The sequence below is a fragment of the Vidua chalybeata genome, chromosome 3 (genome assembly GCF_026979565.1).
Source record: "Vidua chalybeata isolate OUT-0048 chromosome 3, bVidCha1 merged haplotype, whole genome shotgun sequence".
NCBI classification, from domain to species: domain Eukaryota; kingdom Metazoa; phylum Chordata; class Aves; order Passeriformes; family Viduidae; genus Vidua; species Vidua chalybeata.
This window is the reverse complement of record NC_071532.1, coordinates 109,901,461-109,914,884: the sequence shown is the minus strand read 5'-3', so window position 1 is coordinate 109,914,884 and position 13,424 is coordinate 109,901,461. Positions and strand designations below refer to the sequence as shown.

At 53.5% G+C, this 13,424-nt stretch overlaps 1 protein-coding gene across 1 annotated transcript; it reads left to right on the top strand.

Moving 5' to 3' along the window:
- The first annotated feature begins 1,247 nt into the window (after positions 1–1,247).
- Positions 1,248–11,200, top strand: MCM3 (minichromosome maintenance complex component 3). Its single transcript, XM_053938036.1, has 17 exons — positions 1,248–1,701; positions 2,199–2,311; positions 2,888–3,096; positions 3,663–3,793; positions 3,985–4,223; positions 4,892–5,000; positions 5,580–5,733; positions 6,789–6,920; positions 7,390–7,598; positions 8,089–8,263; positions 8,375–8,501; positions 8,755–8,905; positions 9,046–9,186; positions 9,316–9,416; positions 9,787–9,869; positions 10,391–10,466; positions 10,682–11,200. Exons 1-17 carry the CDS (start codon positions 1,621–1,623, stop codon positions 10,878–10,880), a joined length of 2,430 nt encoding a protein of 809 aa, XP_053794011.1. The 5' UTR covers positions 1,248–1,620; the 3' UTR covers positions 10,881–11,200.
- The last annotated feature ends 2,224 nt before the right edge of the window (positions 11,201–13,424 follow it).

Below are 13,424 nucleotides of genomic sequence, written 5' to 3'. Positions count from 1 at the left end.
GGACAAGGAAGAAAACAACAACAGGGCATAAGATCCTTTATTTCTGCCAACCTGCCAAACTGAATACTGCATCAAATTATTCCAGAGCAGGGCTAAAAGGAACTCTGACCTTTGTGAAAACAATCTTTCAGGAACAGGACAAATACCCAGGACTTGGACTGCACGCATCCCAAACCACAGAGTTGCCAGGCATTTCCAGTGAGTGATCTGATCAGGCACACAAACAGAAAATGGGAAACGGGGCAAAGGCTGTTTCCTGCTCCTTTACCGAAACACCAATCGCAGCTGCTCCCTCTGGAGAGGAGAGATCAGGCAGCGGGAATTCTGTGCCTCAGCCCAGCGGACCCCGGGGTGAATATTTATTACCAGGATTACCCTGGAAAAACTGCTGTGAGCCACAATATCCAGGGGACACCGCCAAGGTTGTGTGCCTGGTATGCCTTGCTGATCAAAATAGTTCTGTCATGCTTTTTATTCTTTTCCTATTTTTAAAGAGGAGTTTAGATAAAGATTTTTAAGGGATACTGTGGGGGTTATTGTAAGGCGCTGCAGCAGGTTTCCCTGTAGGCAGTGGCACCTTTTGATTCCTGCCTACAATAAGAATTCCTTCCTCCTCTTAGGAGACTTAAAGGAGGCTTGCAAAAAAGAGGGAAAGGGAGTTTTTACACAAGCAGATAGCGATAGGACAAGGGGGACTGTTTTTTAACTTGCCCGTAGGCAGGGTTAAGTGGATATAGGGAAAGAAAATCCTTCCCTGTCAGGGTGCCCAGAGAAGCTGTGGCTGCCCCTGGATCCCTGGAAGTGTCCCAGGTCAGGTTGGACGGGGCTTGGATCAACCTGGGATAGTGGAAGGTGTCCGTGCCCACGGTGGGGGTTTGGAATGACATGCGCTTTAAGGTCCCTTCCAACCCAAACCATTTTGGGATTCTGAGACACATCCAAAATCGCCTTTTCCACTCTAAATACCACAGGACCTGTCGATTCTGTGTGATCACCCCCAAACTGCTGGAGTCATACCCGGGCCACGTTAAAGGAAAAAGCAACGCCCACCCAGCCTGTACGGGGTGAAAACACCCGGAAACAGGGCTCACCAAAATACAACATAAAAACAAAATCCTAAATTAGTTTTTGTTGGGTTTTTCTTGGTTTGGGGTTCTGTCTGGGTGTTTTTGTTGTTTTAGTGTTTGCTTTTTAAAATACTTTTTTTTTCCCTAAAGCCGCATTTTCAGCCCCTCGGTGACTTCCAAGAGCCGGAGCCGGGATCAATTCCGATCCCCGCTACCCCTGGCCCCGCCCCGGGCCCGCCCCTGCACTTTGATAAGCTAACTGTCTTGTCTATCACCTTTTCGCCGTCCCATTGGCTGGCGCGGGAGCTGCTGACCAATCAGCAGCGCCAAGGGGCGGGGCGGGGACGGGCTTCCCGCGCGGTGGCGGGAAAGGAGCCGCGTTTGGCGCGAAACGGGAGCGCGGCGGGGTTTGATCGCGGGGTTTGATCGCATCGCGGGGCCTGATCGCGGGGCCAGCCCGGCTTCTCTCGGCTTCCCTCGGCTTCCCTCGGCTCTCACCGCCTACCCCGGCAGCAGCAGCGGCGGAGGGATCCGTCCCAGGGCTGCCGGCAGAATGGCGGCGCCGGCGGGCGGGCTGGAGGATGCGGAGCTGCGGGAGGCGCAGCGCGATTACCTCGATTTCTTGGACGATGAGGTGAGACGAGCTGGGAGGCGCGGGTGCTGCGTCCCCTGCATGCCCCCCGGGGTTGGGGAACACCTGATCCGTGTCCCATGTCCCCTCCCCCCTGTATCCTCGGGGACTGGGGAGCATCTCATCCCTGTGCGCCCCCGCCCCATGTCTACTCCCTAAATAGACTACTTCCGAAGTTCGGAAACTGCTCTACTGCCGAAGTTCCGGAACCCCTGGTCCCTTTTCCCGTCCGTCCCCCCTGATCCATGCCCCCAGGAATTGGGAGATACCTGATCCTCTCCGCCATGTATCCCAGGGGCTTGGGAGCCCCTGGTTCCTGTGTCCCACCATTCCTACCAGGATTTAGGGAGCACCTGGTCCCTGTGTTGCCCCTTCCTGCTTGCCGGTGGGATAAAGGGGATCCAGCTCTGCAGGAATGGGCTCCTGGGGTATTTTTCACACAGGCGGACATGCAAAGTGAGTTGTCTTTTGGGTGTTTTTCTCCCCACTCCTACTTGCAGGAAGACCAAGGGATTTACCAGAGCAAGGTCCGGGACATGATCAGTGACAACCAGTATCGGCTCATCGTCAACATCAACGACCTGCGGCGCAAGAACGAGAAGAGAGCCAGCAGGTGGGTGTGGGGCACCTGGGGCACTGCGCTTGAGAGGGGTTTCAAAGGTCCAGCCCTGGTTCTGCAGGTCATTTGTCACAAGAAAGCACCAAACCTTGTCCTCTGGTGAAAGCCAGGGCTTCCCCACCCTCACAGGGAACAATTACTTCCCTGTATCCCACCTAACCCTTCCCTCTGGAAGCATGAAGCCATTCCCCCTTGTCCTCTCCTTCCATGCCCTTGTCCCAAGTCCCTGTCCAGCTGTCTTGGAGTCCCTTTAGGCACTGGAAGGCGCTCTAAGGTCTTCTCTTCTCCAGGCTGACCAACCCCACTTCTCTCAGCCTTTTTGGGGACGCTCGGGGATATTTTGGACCAGCCTGGCCAATCTGGCCAGGGTCATGTGAGGCTTTCTAGATATGCTTGGAATTGTTCTCCTCCTGGCTGTTGGTGCCAGTGCACCTCGCACAGCCTTGTGATGGGCTTCAGGTTTTTTCACCTCCTGCTCCTGGCAAACTTGTGGAGCAAGCGGGTGTGTGGGGAAAAGTGTTGATGAGGAAGGGGGTGACCCACCTGCTTTGTGACCTCCCCATGCTTCAGGCTCCTGAGCAATGCCTTCGAGGAGCTCATCGCCTTCCAGCGTGCCCTGAAGGATTTCGTCGCCTCTGTCGATGCCACCTACGCCAAGCAGTACGAGGACTTCTACATCGGGCTGGAGGGCAGCTTTGGCTCCAAGCACGTGTCCCCACGGACACTGACAGCCTGTTTCCTCAGCTGCATCGTCTGCGTGGAGGGCATCGTGACAAAGTGTGAGAGTGGGGGACACCCAGGGGCTGCGGGTGTGGAGGGGCCAGGGGTTTGCTGTGGAGGAGCTGGAGCCCTCCAGGAGCTGTGGTGCGGGGAGGGACTTGGGACAAGGGGCAATGGTTTTACACTGACAAGAGGGTAGGATTAGATGGGATACTGGGGAGGAATTCTTCTCTGTGAGGGTGGTGAGGCCCTGGCACAGCATGCCCAGAGAAGCTGTGGCTGCCCCTGAATCCCTGGAAGTGTCCAAGGCCAGGCTGACTGAGGCTTGAAGCTACTTGGTATAGTGGAAGGTGTCCTTGCCCATGGCAGGGAGTGAAACTGGATGATCTTTAATATTCCTTCCAATCCAAACCGTCCTATGATTCTGTATCCTGGCAGCCTGGGCCAGGGAGCTTGGCTGAAGGTCTTGAGTGTTGGGATGGTCTTTAAAATCAGCCAGTCCTGTCCATGTTTGACATTGAGTTGTGACCCAAGTAATTTTAATCTTGGAGACCCTTTTGGGGGCTGTCTGCTGACAGAGGGGTGGGACATCCCAGCCCCTAACTCCTCTCTTTTCCAACCCCAGGCTCTCTGGTGCGTCCGAAAGTCGTCCGGAGTGTCCATTATTGCCCAGCTACCAAGAAAACAATTGAGCGCCGATACGCAGACATGACCTCCCTGGATGCTTTCCCATCCAGCTCCATCTACCCTACAAAGGTGAGGTGAAGCAGCAGCAGGTTCCTCTAGGGAGGATGTGCCAGCTTCAGTATGGAGCTGGTGAGCTCCAGCCTCCAGTCCTGCTAAACAACCCTTCTTAACAGCCTTGTGTGGGGTGGGTGATGCACCCTGTGTCCTCCCTGCTCTCCTGAAAAATGGTGCTCATCTTTTAATTTGGGTTCCTGCTTTAGGATGAAGAGAACAACCCGCTGGAGACAGAGTTTGGCCTCTCGGTCTACAAGGATCACCAGACCATCACCATCCAGGAGATGCCTGAGAAGGCCCCGGCGGGGCAGCTGCCACGCTCGGTGGATGTGGTTCTGGACGATGACCTGGTGGACAGGGTGAAGCCTGGGGACCGCATCCAGGTGGTGGGGACATACCGCTGCCTGCCAGGGAAGAAAGGGGGCTACACTTCAGGCACTTTCAGGTGGGTCTTCCTGGGGCTTCAGCCCCCTCACCCTGTTTGGCTGGGTCTCTGGAAGGTGAAATCTGGCAGCTGGCCATCAGAGAGTTGGGTCAAACAGTGGCTTAAAACACTTGGAAGTGGTTTGCACCTTGATCCTATTTAGTAGATTGGAAAGGACCCACAAGGGTCATCAAGTCCAGTTCCTGGCCCTGCACAGGACACCCCAGCAATGCCACCTTGTGCAGCCCTGGAGCTCTGGCAGCCTTGGGACCGTGCCCGTTCCTTGGGGGGCCTTCTCAGTGCCTAACCACCGTCTGGTGGAAGAACCTTTCCCTGATATCCAAAACAAACCTCCCCTGACCCAGCTCCAGCCCTTGGGTCCTGTCACTGGTCACCAGAGCACCCAGTTGGTGCCACTTCTCCACTTCCCCTTGTGAAGAAGCTGTAGACTGTGGTGAGGTCTCCTCTCACAATGTGCAGCTGTGACTTCCAGCTGTGCCCAGAAGGGTTTGGATGCTTTTAGAAGATGCTCCACTGATAGTCCAGCACAGTCAGATCAAAAGTGCTACAGCTATCAAAGCTTCCCACCCCCTTCCAGGGCTTCCTAGAGCAAGTGATGGCCCTGTGGAAGCTTCTGCTGTGTCTCTGTGGGGTTTGCAGAGCTGACCACAGCTGTGTCCCTTCTCCAGGACCATCCTCATTGCCTGCCACGTGAAGCAGATGAGCAAAGACCTCAGGCCTCTCTACTCTGCTTCAGACGTGGCCAAAATCAAGAGATTCAGCAAAAGCCGCTCCAAGGTATCTAAGTTTTGTCTCCAGGCATGAAGTTTCAGCTTGGCATGTGGCTAAGAAGGTTCTTGTTGGGTTGCAGGTAACTCTTCAACCCTCTTAGCAGGTTGTTGGATTATCTAACTAATTCTCTTTGAATTTTCTGCTTAGATTATGATCAGTTGTTTTTCCTGCTGCTTCTGTACTGCTTGCAGAGCATCCTTCCTGCTGGCAGCTCTGCTGTGTCTTGACCCTACCAGCAGGTTTCTGGGGAAATTGCTCTGCAGGAGAAACACTTCTTTTCTCACCCCAGACTGAGATAATGGGGTTCTGCCCCAGCCTCTCATGCTCAGAGCTTTCCTTTGTAGCTTTCCTTGCTCTCACTGCTTCCAGTGCTTGTTTAGGTGACAGTGACAAGATTGTCCTGGATTTAAGTTAAATCCCACTGTGAAAGACAACTTTGGCCAACAGTCTTTTCCTTTCCAAATAATTTTCATCCATGTGGCTCTGATAGGAATGCGCTGAAATTTGGGCTGAAATGCTCTTTTGAAGTATTGCTTGTTCTTGCTTGCTCCAGCCCATGTGACGGGCCATGCTCTTCTGCCTTAGGATATCTTTGACCAGCTGGCCAGATCCCTGGCTCCCAGCATCCATGGGCATGAGTACATCAAGAAGGCCATCCTCTGCATGCTGCTGGGAGGGGTGGAGAAGATCCTGGAGAACGGGAGCCGCATCCGAGGAGACATCAACATCTTGCTGATAGGTCCGGGAGGGCTGGGCAGAGGCACCCTTGGTTGGTGTTGTTGTGGGTGAGGGAAGGTTCTGGATTTAGTTTTGTGGCCTAGCTGAGGTTAGAAAGGACATCTGAAGGTTCCTGGTCCAGGGATGTGCTCAGGTCTGAGCCAGTGTCACTGGTAGGTCAGGTTGCTCTGGGACTTTTCCAGTTGATTTTGAGCATGTCCAAGGATGGAGATGTGTGCAGATGTGGAGTCATCAGCACAAGAAAAGTGTGGACCTGTTAGAAAGTGTGCAGAGGAAACCTTGGACAGGAGTGCAAGGAGTGGACCTCCCCTGCTCTGGGAGAGCTGGGGTTGTTCAGCCTGGAGAAATCTCCAGGGACACCTTGGAGCCCCTTCCAGTGCCTAAAGGGTCTCCAGGAGAACTGGAGAGGGACTTGGGACAAGGTCTGGAAGGACAGGACAAGCGGCAATGGCTTCCCACTGCCAGTGGACAGGGTTAGATGGGATATTGGTAAGAAATTGTTCCCTGTAAGGATGGGGAGGCCCTGGCACAGGCTGCCTGGAGAAGCTGTGGCTGCCCCTGGATCCCTGGAAGTGTCCAAGGCGAGGTTGGATGGGGCTTTGAGCAACCTGGGATAGTGGAAGGCGTCCCTGCGTATGGCAGGGGGTTGGAGCAAGGTGACATGTAATGTCCTTTCCAATCCAAACCATTCCATGGTTCTAGGGGACTCCATGGCCTCTGTGAGCCATTATCCCAGTGTTTGCCCATGGTCAAGGAGACTTTTTTTTTTGTTTCTGGTGTCCCATTGGATTTTCCTATATTCTGAATTGTCCCCATTGCCTCTTGTCCCATCACCTCAAGTCTCTTATCTCCACCTTCTCTATTTCTTCCCATGGGTTTATTGATAGTGGGAAGATCATCTGCTTACCTTAATTTATGAAGACTGAACAAAACCCTTCTGTCCCCTTTCCCCTTCACCTGCCCCTGCTCTGAACACCCCCAAACCAGACACAGGGTGATGGTGCAGCTGGTATCCAGGGGATGAGTTATTCCTAAATGTGCCATTCTCCATCCCAGGAGACCCTTCTGTGGCCAAATCCCAGCTGCTGAGGTATGTGCTGAGCACAGCACCCCGGGCCATCCCCACCACTGGCAGGGGCTCCTCCGGCGTTGGCCTCACCGCTGCCGTCACCACGGACCAGGAGACAGGTGAGGAGCACTGGGGTGATGGCTGTTAACTCCTGGCAGGGACTCTGTAGCATCCAAGGCTGCTCATCTTGATGATCTGGGAGGTCTTTTCCAACCTTAGTGATTTTATGGTGTTGGTTCTGCAGTGACACTTGCAGGACCTGCCCCACCAGAAGCTTTATGTTAATGATCATTTGGGATCATGGGATCCCATGTTTTGGGATATTTTTTCCACCTCTCTTAGGTGGTGGTTTTCTTTCCTCTTCTTCCACTTGGTGCCACATCTAGCAGCCTTCCTCATGGGAAGACATTCCTAACCCTGATCCTTACCCTAAGCATTCTCTCTGCTATAGAGATGGGTCATAGAGCAGAAGGATTCTGCTGCTCCTTGAGGTTCACCCTCATCCCAGGCGTGATGGATATGGCAAGGCAGGAGATGTGTAGGGCCAGTGGGGGGTGGCTGACCCTGTTTTCCCCCGTCCCATCCCAGGGGAGCGGCGCCTGGAAGCAGGAGCCATGGTGTTGGCCGACCGGGGCGTGGTGTGCATCGACGAGTTCGACAAGATGTCCGACATCGACCGCACGGCCATCCACGAGGTGATGGAGCAGGGACGGGTCACCATCGCCAAGGCCGGCATCCAGGCCCGCCTCAACTCCCGCTGCAGCGTCCTGGCCGCCGCCAACCCCGTCTACGGCCGGGTGAGTGCTGGTGTTACCCTTCCCTGGAGAAGGGAGGAGGCGGCTGGTGAATTCCAAAAGATCTCCCAAACCAGTGACTTGGATTCGTGGCACAGCGAAGACCTTGTCGGTTTGGTGTCTGTTGTGGTCGTGGCTTTCCTGTAAGAGAGAGGAGCTCCTGGGGTTTCTCACTCTGTTTTGGTTCTGCCTGGGTGTTTGGGCAGCCTCATGCTGGTCATGAGCCTCAGTCTTGGTGTCTGATCAGGGATCACAAAAAACACTTGTTTTCCTTGGAAATCAGAGACTTGCAGGAGGGGAAAAGTGGCTGTACTGCTTCAGCAGGCTGGGTTTGATAAGGTGTCCATCCATCCATCCATCCATCCATCCATCCATCCATCCATCCATCCATCCATCCTTTTAGGCCTGGCCCAAGTAGATCCTCCCAACCTCCCTGGCAGCCAGGACTGGCCAGTGAGGCTCTCGTGTAACCCCTCACGCTGTCCTTCCCCAGTATGACCAGTACAAGACGCCCATGGAGAACATCGGCCTGCAGGACTCCCTGCTCTCCCGTTTTGACCTGCTCTTCATCGTGCTGGACCAGATGGACCCCGAGCAGGACAAGGAGATCTCGGACCACGTCCTGCGGATGCATCGCTACCGCAACCCCAACGAGCAGGATGGGGATGGTGAGTCCCATCCCTCCTCAGCCAAGTCACCCCTTGATGGCAGCTCTTGGGGACTATCAGAAGTTGCTTCACAGGGTAAAATCCTTATTCTCTGTACATTCCCCTTTCCAGCCATGCCCCTGGGCAGTGCTGTGGAGATGCTGGCTACGGATGACCCTGACTTCATGCAGGAGGAGGAGCAGGAGCTGCAGGTCTATGAGAAACACGATGACCTTCTGCACGGGCCCAACCGCCGCAAGTGAGTCCTTCATCCCCTGGAGCTCCCTGAGGGTGTCCAGCACTGTGGGTTCATGGGTTTGGCCTGAGTATCCAGTGCCAGCGATGCTCCAGCTGATCCATGGGTAGGATGCTAAGGGAGCCTTGCTTGATCTCTTGTGCCAGGGAGGTGGGGAACATCTGGAGCTGAATTCCCTACACACCTGGATGCCCCTGGAGAGGGTATAAATGGATGGGAAGCCCATCCCCTCTGTAGCTAATGTGCATTCCCGCAGGGAGAAGGTTGTCAGCATGGAGTTCATGAGGAAGTACATCCACGTAGCAAAGATGATCAAGCCCGTGCTGACCGAGGAGGCGGCGAGCTACATCGCTGAGGAGTATTCCCGCCTGCGCAGCCAGAGCCAGATGAACTCAGACGTGGCCAGGGTGAGCCCTGGGAGCAGCTCCTTCTTGGGCCAGGAGGAGGGAAACTGAGGCACAGGCCTCTCTTCTTATGGGTGTTTTCCACCTTGGATGTGACACCTGTCAGTGAAGGGTCACACAGACACCTCTCTCTGTCCCCCCAGACCTCCCCCATCACAGCCCGGACCCTGGAGACCCTGATCCGCCTCTCCACAGCCCATGCCAAGGCCAGGATGAACAAGACTGTGGATATGCAGGATGCTGAGGCAGCTCTGGAGCTAGTGCAGTTCGCCTACTTCAAAAAGGTGGGAGGAAGGTGTACCTCTGTTCCCAGGGGATCCTGAGATTGTCAGGATTTTGGGTGCTTGGGGTTGGTCCCTAAAAGGAGCTTGAGTGAAAATGAGGTCTGAGTCCATCCTGCCTTCGCCACACAGGTGCTGGAGAAGGAGAAAAAGCGCAGGAAGCCGGTGGAGGATGACTCTGAGACTGAGGAAGATCAGGAGTTGCAGGACAAGGAGGAGCGCAAGACAAGGAGGTAGGAGCCACAGCAAGGGAGTGGGAGGGACGTGGTGCAAAGGGCACCAGCCTCTTCCGAGGTTGCCATGGGCCGTGGGGAAATACTCCATGTTTTACTCAGCCAGATGATTTGTCCCACCCCATTTGTAGTAGAGGGAGGTCATAATTTCATGGATAAAGAGCTGGCTGGATAGCACCGGCAGAGGTTGCCCAGAGAAGCTGTGACTGCCTCTGGATCCCTGGAAGTGTCCAAGGCCAGGCTGGACAGGGCTTGGAACAACATGGGATAGAGGAAAGTGTCCCTGCCTATAGCAGAGGGTGGAATAGGGTGATCCTTAATGGTCCCTTCCAATCCAAACCCCTGGGTGACCTCTCTTTTCCCCCCACAGAAGGAAGAAGGCACGCACGGAAGGCGAGGAGGGCTCCTACGACCCGTACGACTTCAGTGACGCTGAGGAGGAGATGCCACAGGGTGAGTCCCTGGGTTTGGTGACACCTGGCTCCTGAGGGTGTTGCTGGGTCTGCACAGCCTGGGGAGCAGCAGTGCTGCTGTTACCTGTGGTCTCTGGCGTGGTACAGTACCATTCAGAGCCACATATCCGTATGGGACAGGGTTAGATGGGATATTAGGAAGGAATTCTTGGCTGTGAGGGTGGTGAGGCCCTGGCACAGGTTCCCAAAGAAGCTGTGCCTTCCCTTGAATCCATGGATGTGTCCAAGGCCAGGTGGCATGGGCCTTGGAGCAACCTAGGATAGTGGAAGGTGTCCCTGCCCATGACAGGGTTTGGAACTGGATGAGCTTTAATATCCCTTCCCACCCAAACCGTTTTGTGATTCTATTGCTGATAAAGTTTTTTCCATCCACCTCCAAACCATAAATAACAGTACTGGGAGGCAGTTTGGCATCACCCCCTATCCTGAGCCCAGCACTTTTGCTCTCTGGGTACTTGGTCACCAGGCACAGGGTGAAAGTAACTCTTCCTTCTGCTCCAGTTCAGGCACACCCTCCGAAAACTCCCGAAGCCTCAGGAGCTGGTGAAGGGAAGAAGTTGGAGTTGGCTGAGCCAAGGTGAGTGGGGGCTGTCCCTGTGTGTCCACCTCCCCCAGTGGCTCCAGGCTGTTGTCCCATGCTGGAGATGCATCTGTGATGCTCCCAGCTCCAGCTTTTGCCTTTCCTACTGAGCGCTGCTGCTGGAACGGGGAAGGGCTGAGGCATCCTGGGCTGGGAACAAGTGGAAGGATTTTTGTGCATTCTCCAAGGGTGATTCCTTCTCCTCTGACCAGGTTGAAAGCGTTCAAGGCTGCTCTCCTGGAGGTGTTCAAAGCCTCCCACGCCCAGTCCGTGGGCCTGAAGAACATGATGGAATCCATCAACCGTGACAACCCTGAGCCCTTCTCGGCAGCTGAGGTGAAGGTGGCCCTGGCCCACATGCAGGATGACAACCAGATCATGGTGTCTGATGACATTATCTTCCTAATCTGAGCCCCTCTGGGTGGAGGAGCCCAAGTTGTTCATGGACTCTCAGCCTGGAGACTCTTCATGTTTGAATGCTTCATGTGGCTGAGCTGGATTTTGGGGAGCTCAAGTCTGTGCACTTCCTTGCTGTGCATTTCTGGCACTAAAGAAAAGAGCCAGGAGCTCTGGAAGCTCTTGCTGTCTTCACAGTGGAGTATTTGGGAAGAGATTTCTGCAAGGAGACGAAAGGAAAAACCTAGGAGGAAATTGTCGGTGTTTTTAATGTATTGTTTTTAGCTTTGGTGTTAAGAGTTGCAGCTTTTAAATAAAAAAAAAAAAATCTGTATTTAGGAATACAGCATTCAGTAGTGGTGATAAGAAGCAATATGAGAGCTCCACTGTTAGTGGAGCTTTTATTTCCCCCTTTTTTTCCCATTTTTTTCCCTATTATATAGCCTAGATCTGCTTGTCTCACAGGGAAAGGTGCCTAAAGCCTGTCTTGTTGGTTCTGCCCTTCCCAGCCATCTTATGGAGGATGATTCCTGGCAATGGAGGGCCAGGTGTAGTCTGACCTGTTCCATTGCCCATGGGCAGCTTGAATTTCCAGATTTCACACCCCTGATGGGGGTTTTGTCCCCAGGGAAGGAACTTGGAAGGTCTCAGAGCTGCCCAGGGAATGTGTCCCTGGCACAGATGGATTCCATCTCCTCCTGCCTTTAGCCTGGGATCATGTCCTGGGGATGGCAAACTTTCAAGAGAAGCTGAACACACAATCAGGCCAGTTCTGGCTGCCTGTGGTCCAGAGCTGCTGAAGGTTTGGGTTTTTTCTTTAGTTTCTTTTGTCTTTGTGAGTCTGAGCTTTGGAGGAACCCCTGAACAGGTTTGCCGTTGTCACTGCCTATCTCCAGACACTTGCACAGCTCCCTTCTTCCTGGGTGCCATAAATCTTTATTTGGGTTATAAAAATGTCTCTACTGTTCACCCCATGATTGGCTGTTCAGGGGGATGTAGTATTCCCACTTGGGGGATACAGCTGCACTTACACAGGTGGGATTTGTGCTGCTGTGGAAGGACTTCAGCTGCCTGGTGAGCTCTAAAAGCCAGATTTTGGAGCTCCTTTCATCCAAGAAAGCCATGACAGCAAGGTTGGAGGAGATTTTGCGTGTTTGCAGCCTGAAGATCTCTGGGTGGATGTATTGTGCTGGTACAGAGCAGCCTTAGACCTTCAGACAAGGTCTGGCTCAAAATTGCAAAAACTGGTGAAAGTTAAACACAGATCCTCTTCTTTGGAGATGGGATGGAAGAGCTGGGATTGTTCAGCCTGGAGAAGGATCCGGAGAGATTTAAGAGCCCCTTCCAGTGCCTAAAGGGCCTCCAAGAAAGCTGGAGAAGGACTTGGGACAAGGGATGGAGGGACAGGACAGGGACAATGGCTTCTCACTGCCAGAGGGCAGGGATAGATGGGATACTGGGGAGAATTTTTTTCCTGTGAGGGTGGGGAGGCCCCTGAATCCCTGGAAGTGTCCAAGGCCCGGCTGGGGCTTGAAGCAACCTGGGCTAATGGCAGGAGTCCCTGCCCATTCCATAATTCCATGATTTTGTGTCTTCCCTGCCCTTACCGCTGGGGAACCGCTAATACCGAGTTTCCCGTGAGAGGACACCAGGAGGAGCTCCAGGGTAAAGAAATCTGGGTATTTCCCTATGCTGTAGCCCGGCGCTATAGGCTGTGGGTGACTACCATCCCCCGTGTGCTGGTGGCCACCTCGGTACATCCTTTGCAATTGGGGGAGGGATCTTTGTTGACAAGGGAAAAACTGCCAAAGGGTGGCTGGAGAGGCAGGAGCAATCTGCTGGAAGTACAAAGCTGTGCTGTCCTGTGCTGCAGCTGAAATTTTTATTTGGCCCTGTCATCTGGAGATTTTGAAGGCTGTGATTTCAGCCTTTAACTGCTGCAGGCTGTGGAAGTCCTTCTGAGCACCTGGTCATGTGGAAGGTGTCCCTGCCCTTGGCAGGGGGTGGGACTGGATGGTCTGTAAGGTTCTTGCCAACCCATACTATTCTGTGTTTCAATCATCCACAAAAACCTGAACCTAAGTGTGTAACATATCCTGCAGTGCAAACACTGCTGTTTCCTTACAGGAACTCAAGAGTAGAAGAGTTCTTGTAAGTGGAACTAAAATACTCTTTAATCTCCAAGTCACCATCCCTACTCCAAGCCCTTGATGTGTGAGAGGGAAAAGCTTTTTGAGATAACTTTATATTCCTATCTAGAAGGAAAAAAATCTTCCTTGTGAGGCTGGGGAGGCCCTGGCACAGGTTGCCCATGGAAGCTGTGGCTGCCCCTGGATCCCTGGAAGTGTCCAAGGACAGGGTTTGGAGCAGCTTGGGTAGTGGAACTGTATGATCTTTAATGTCCCTTCCCACCAGAGCCATTCTGTGATTCTAGGAATAAAAGTATTTTTCCTCCCTTGTGATGATTAATGTTTGGTGGCTTCTTTTTGATGAAATTTTTTTAGTAAACTTCAACTTGTCAAGACAAGTTCAGTTGCAGGAAATTCTGGGTCAAAGAGG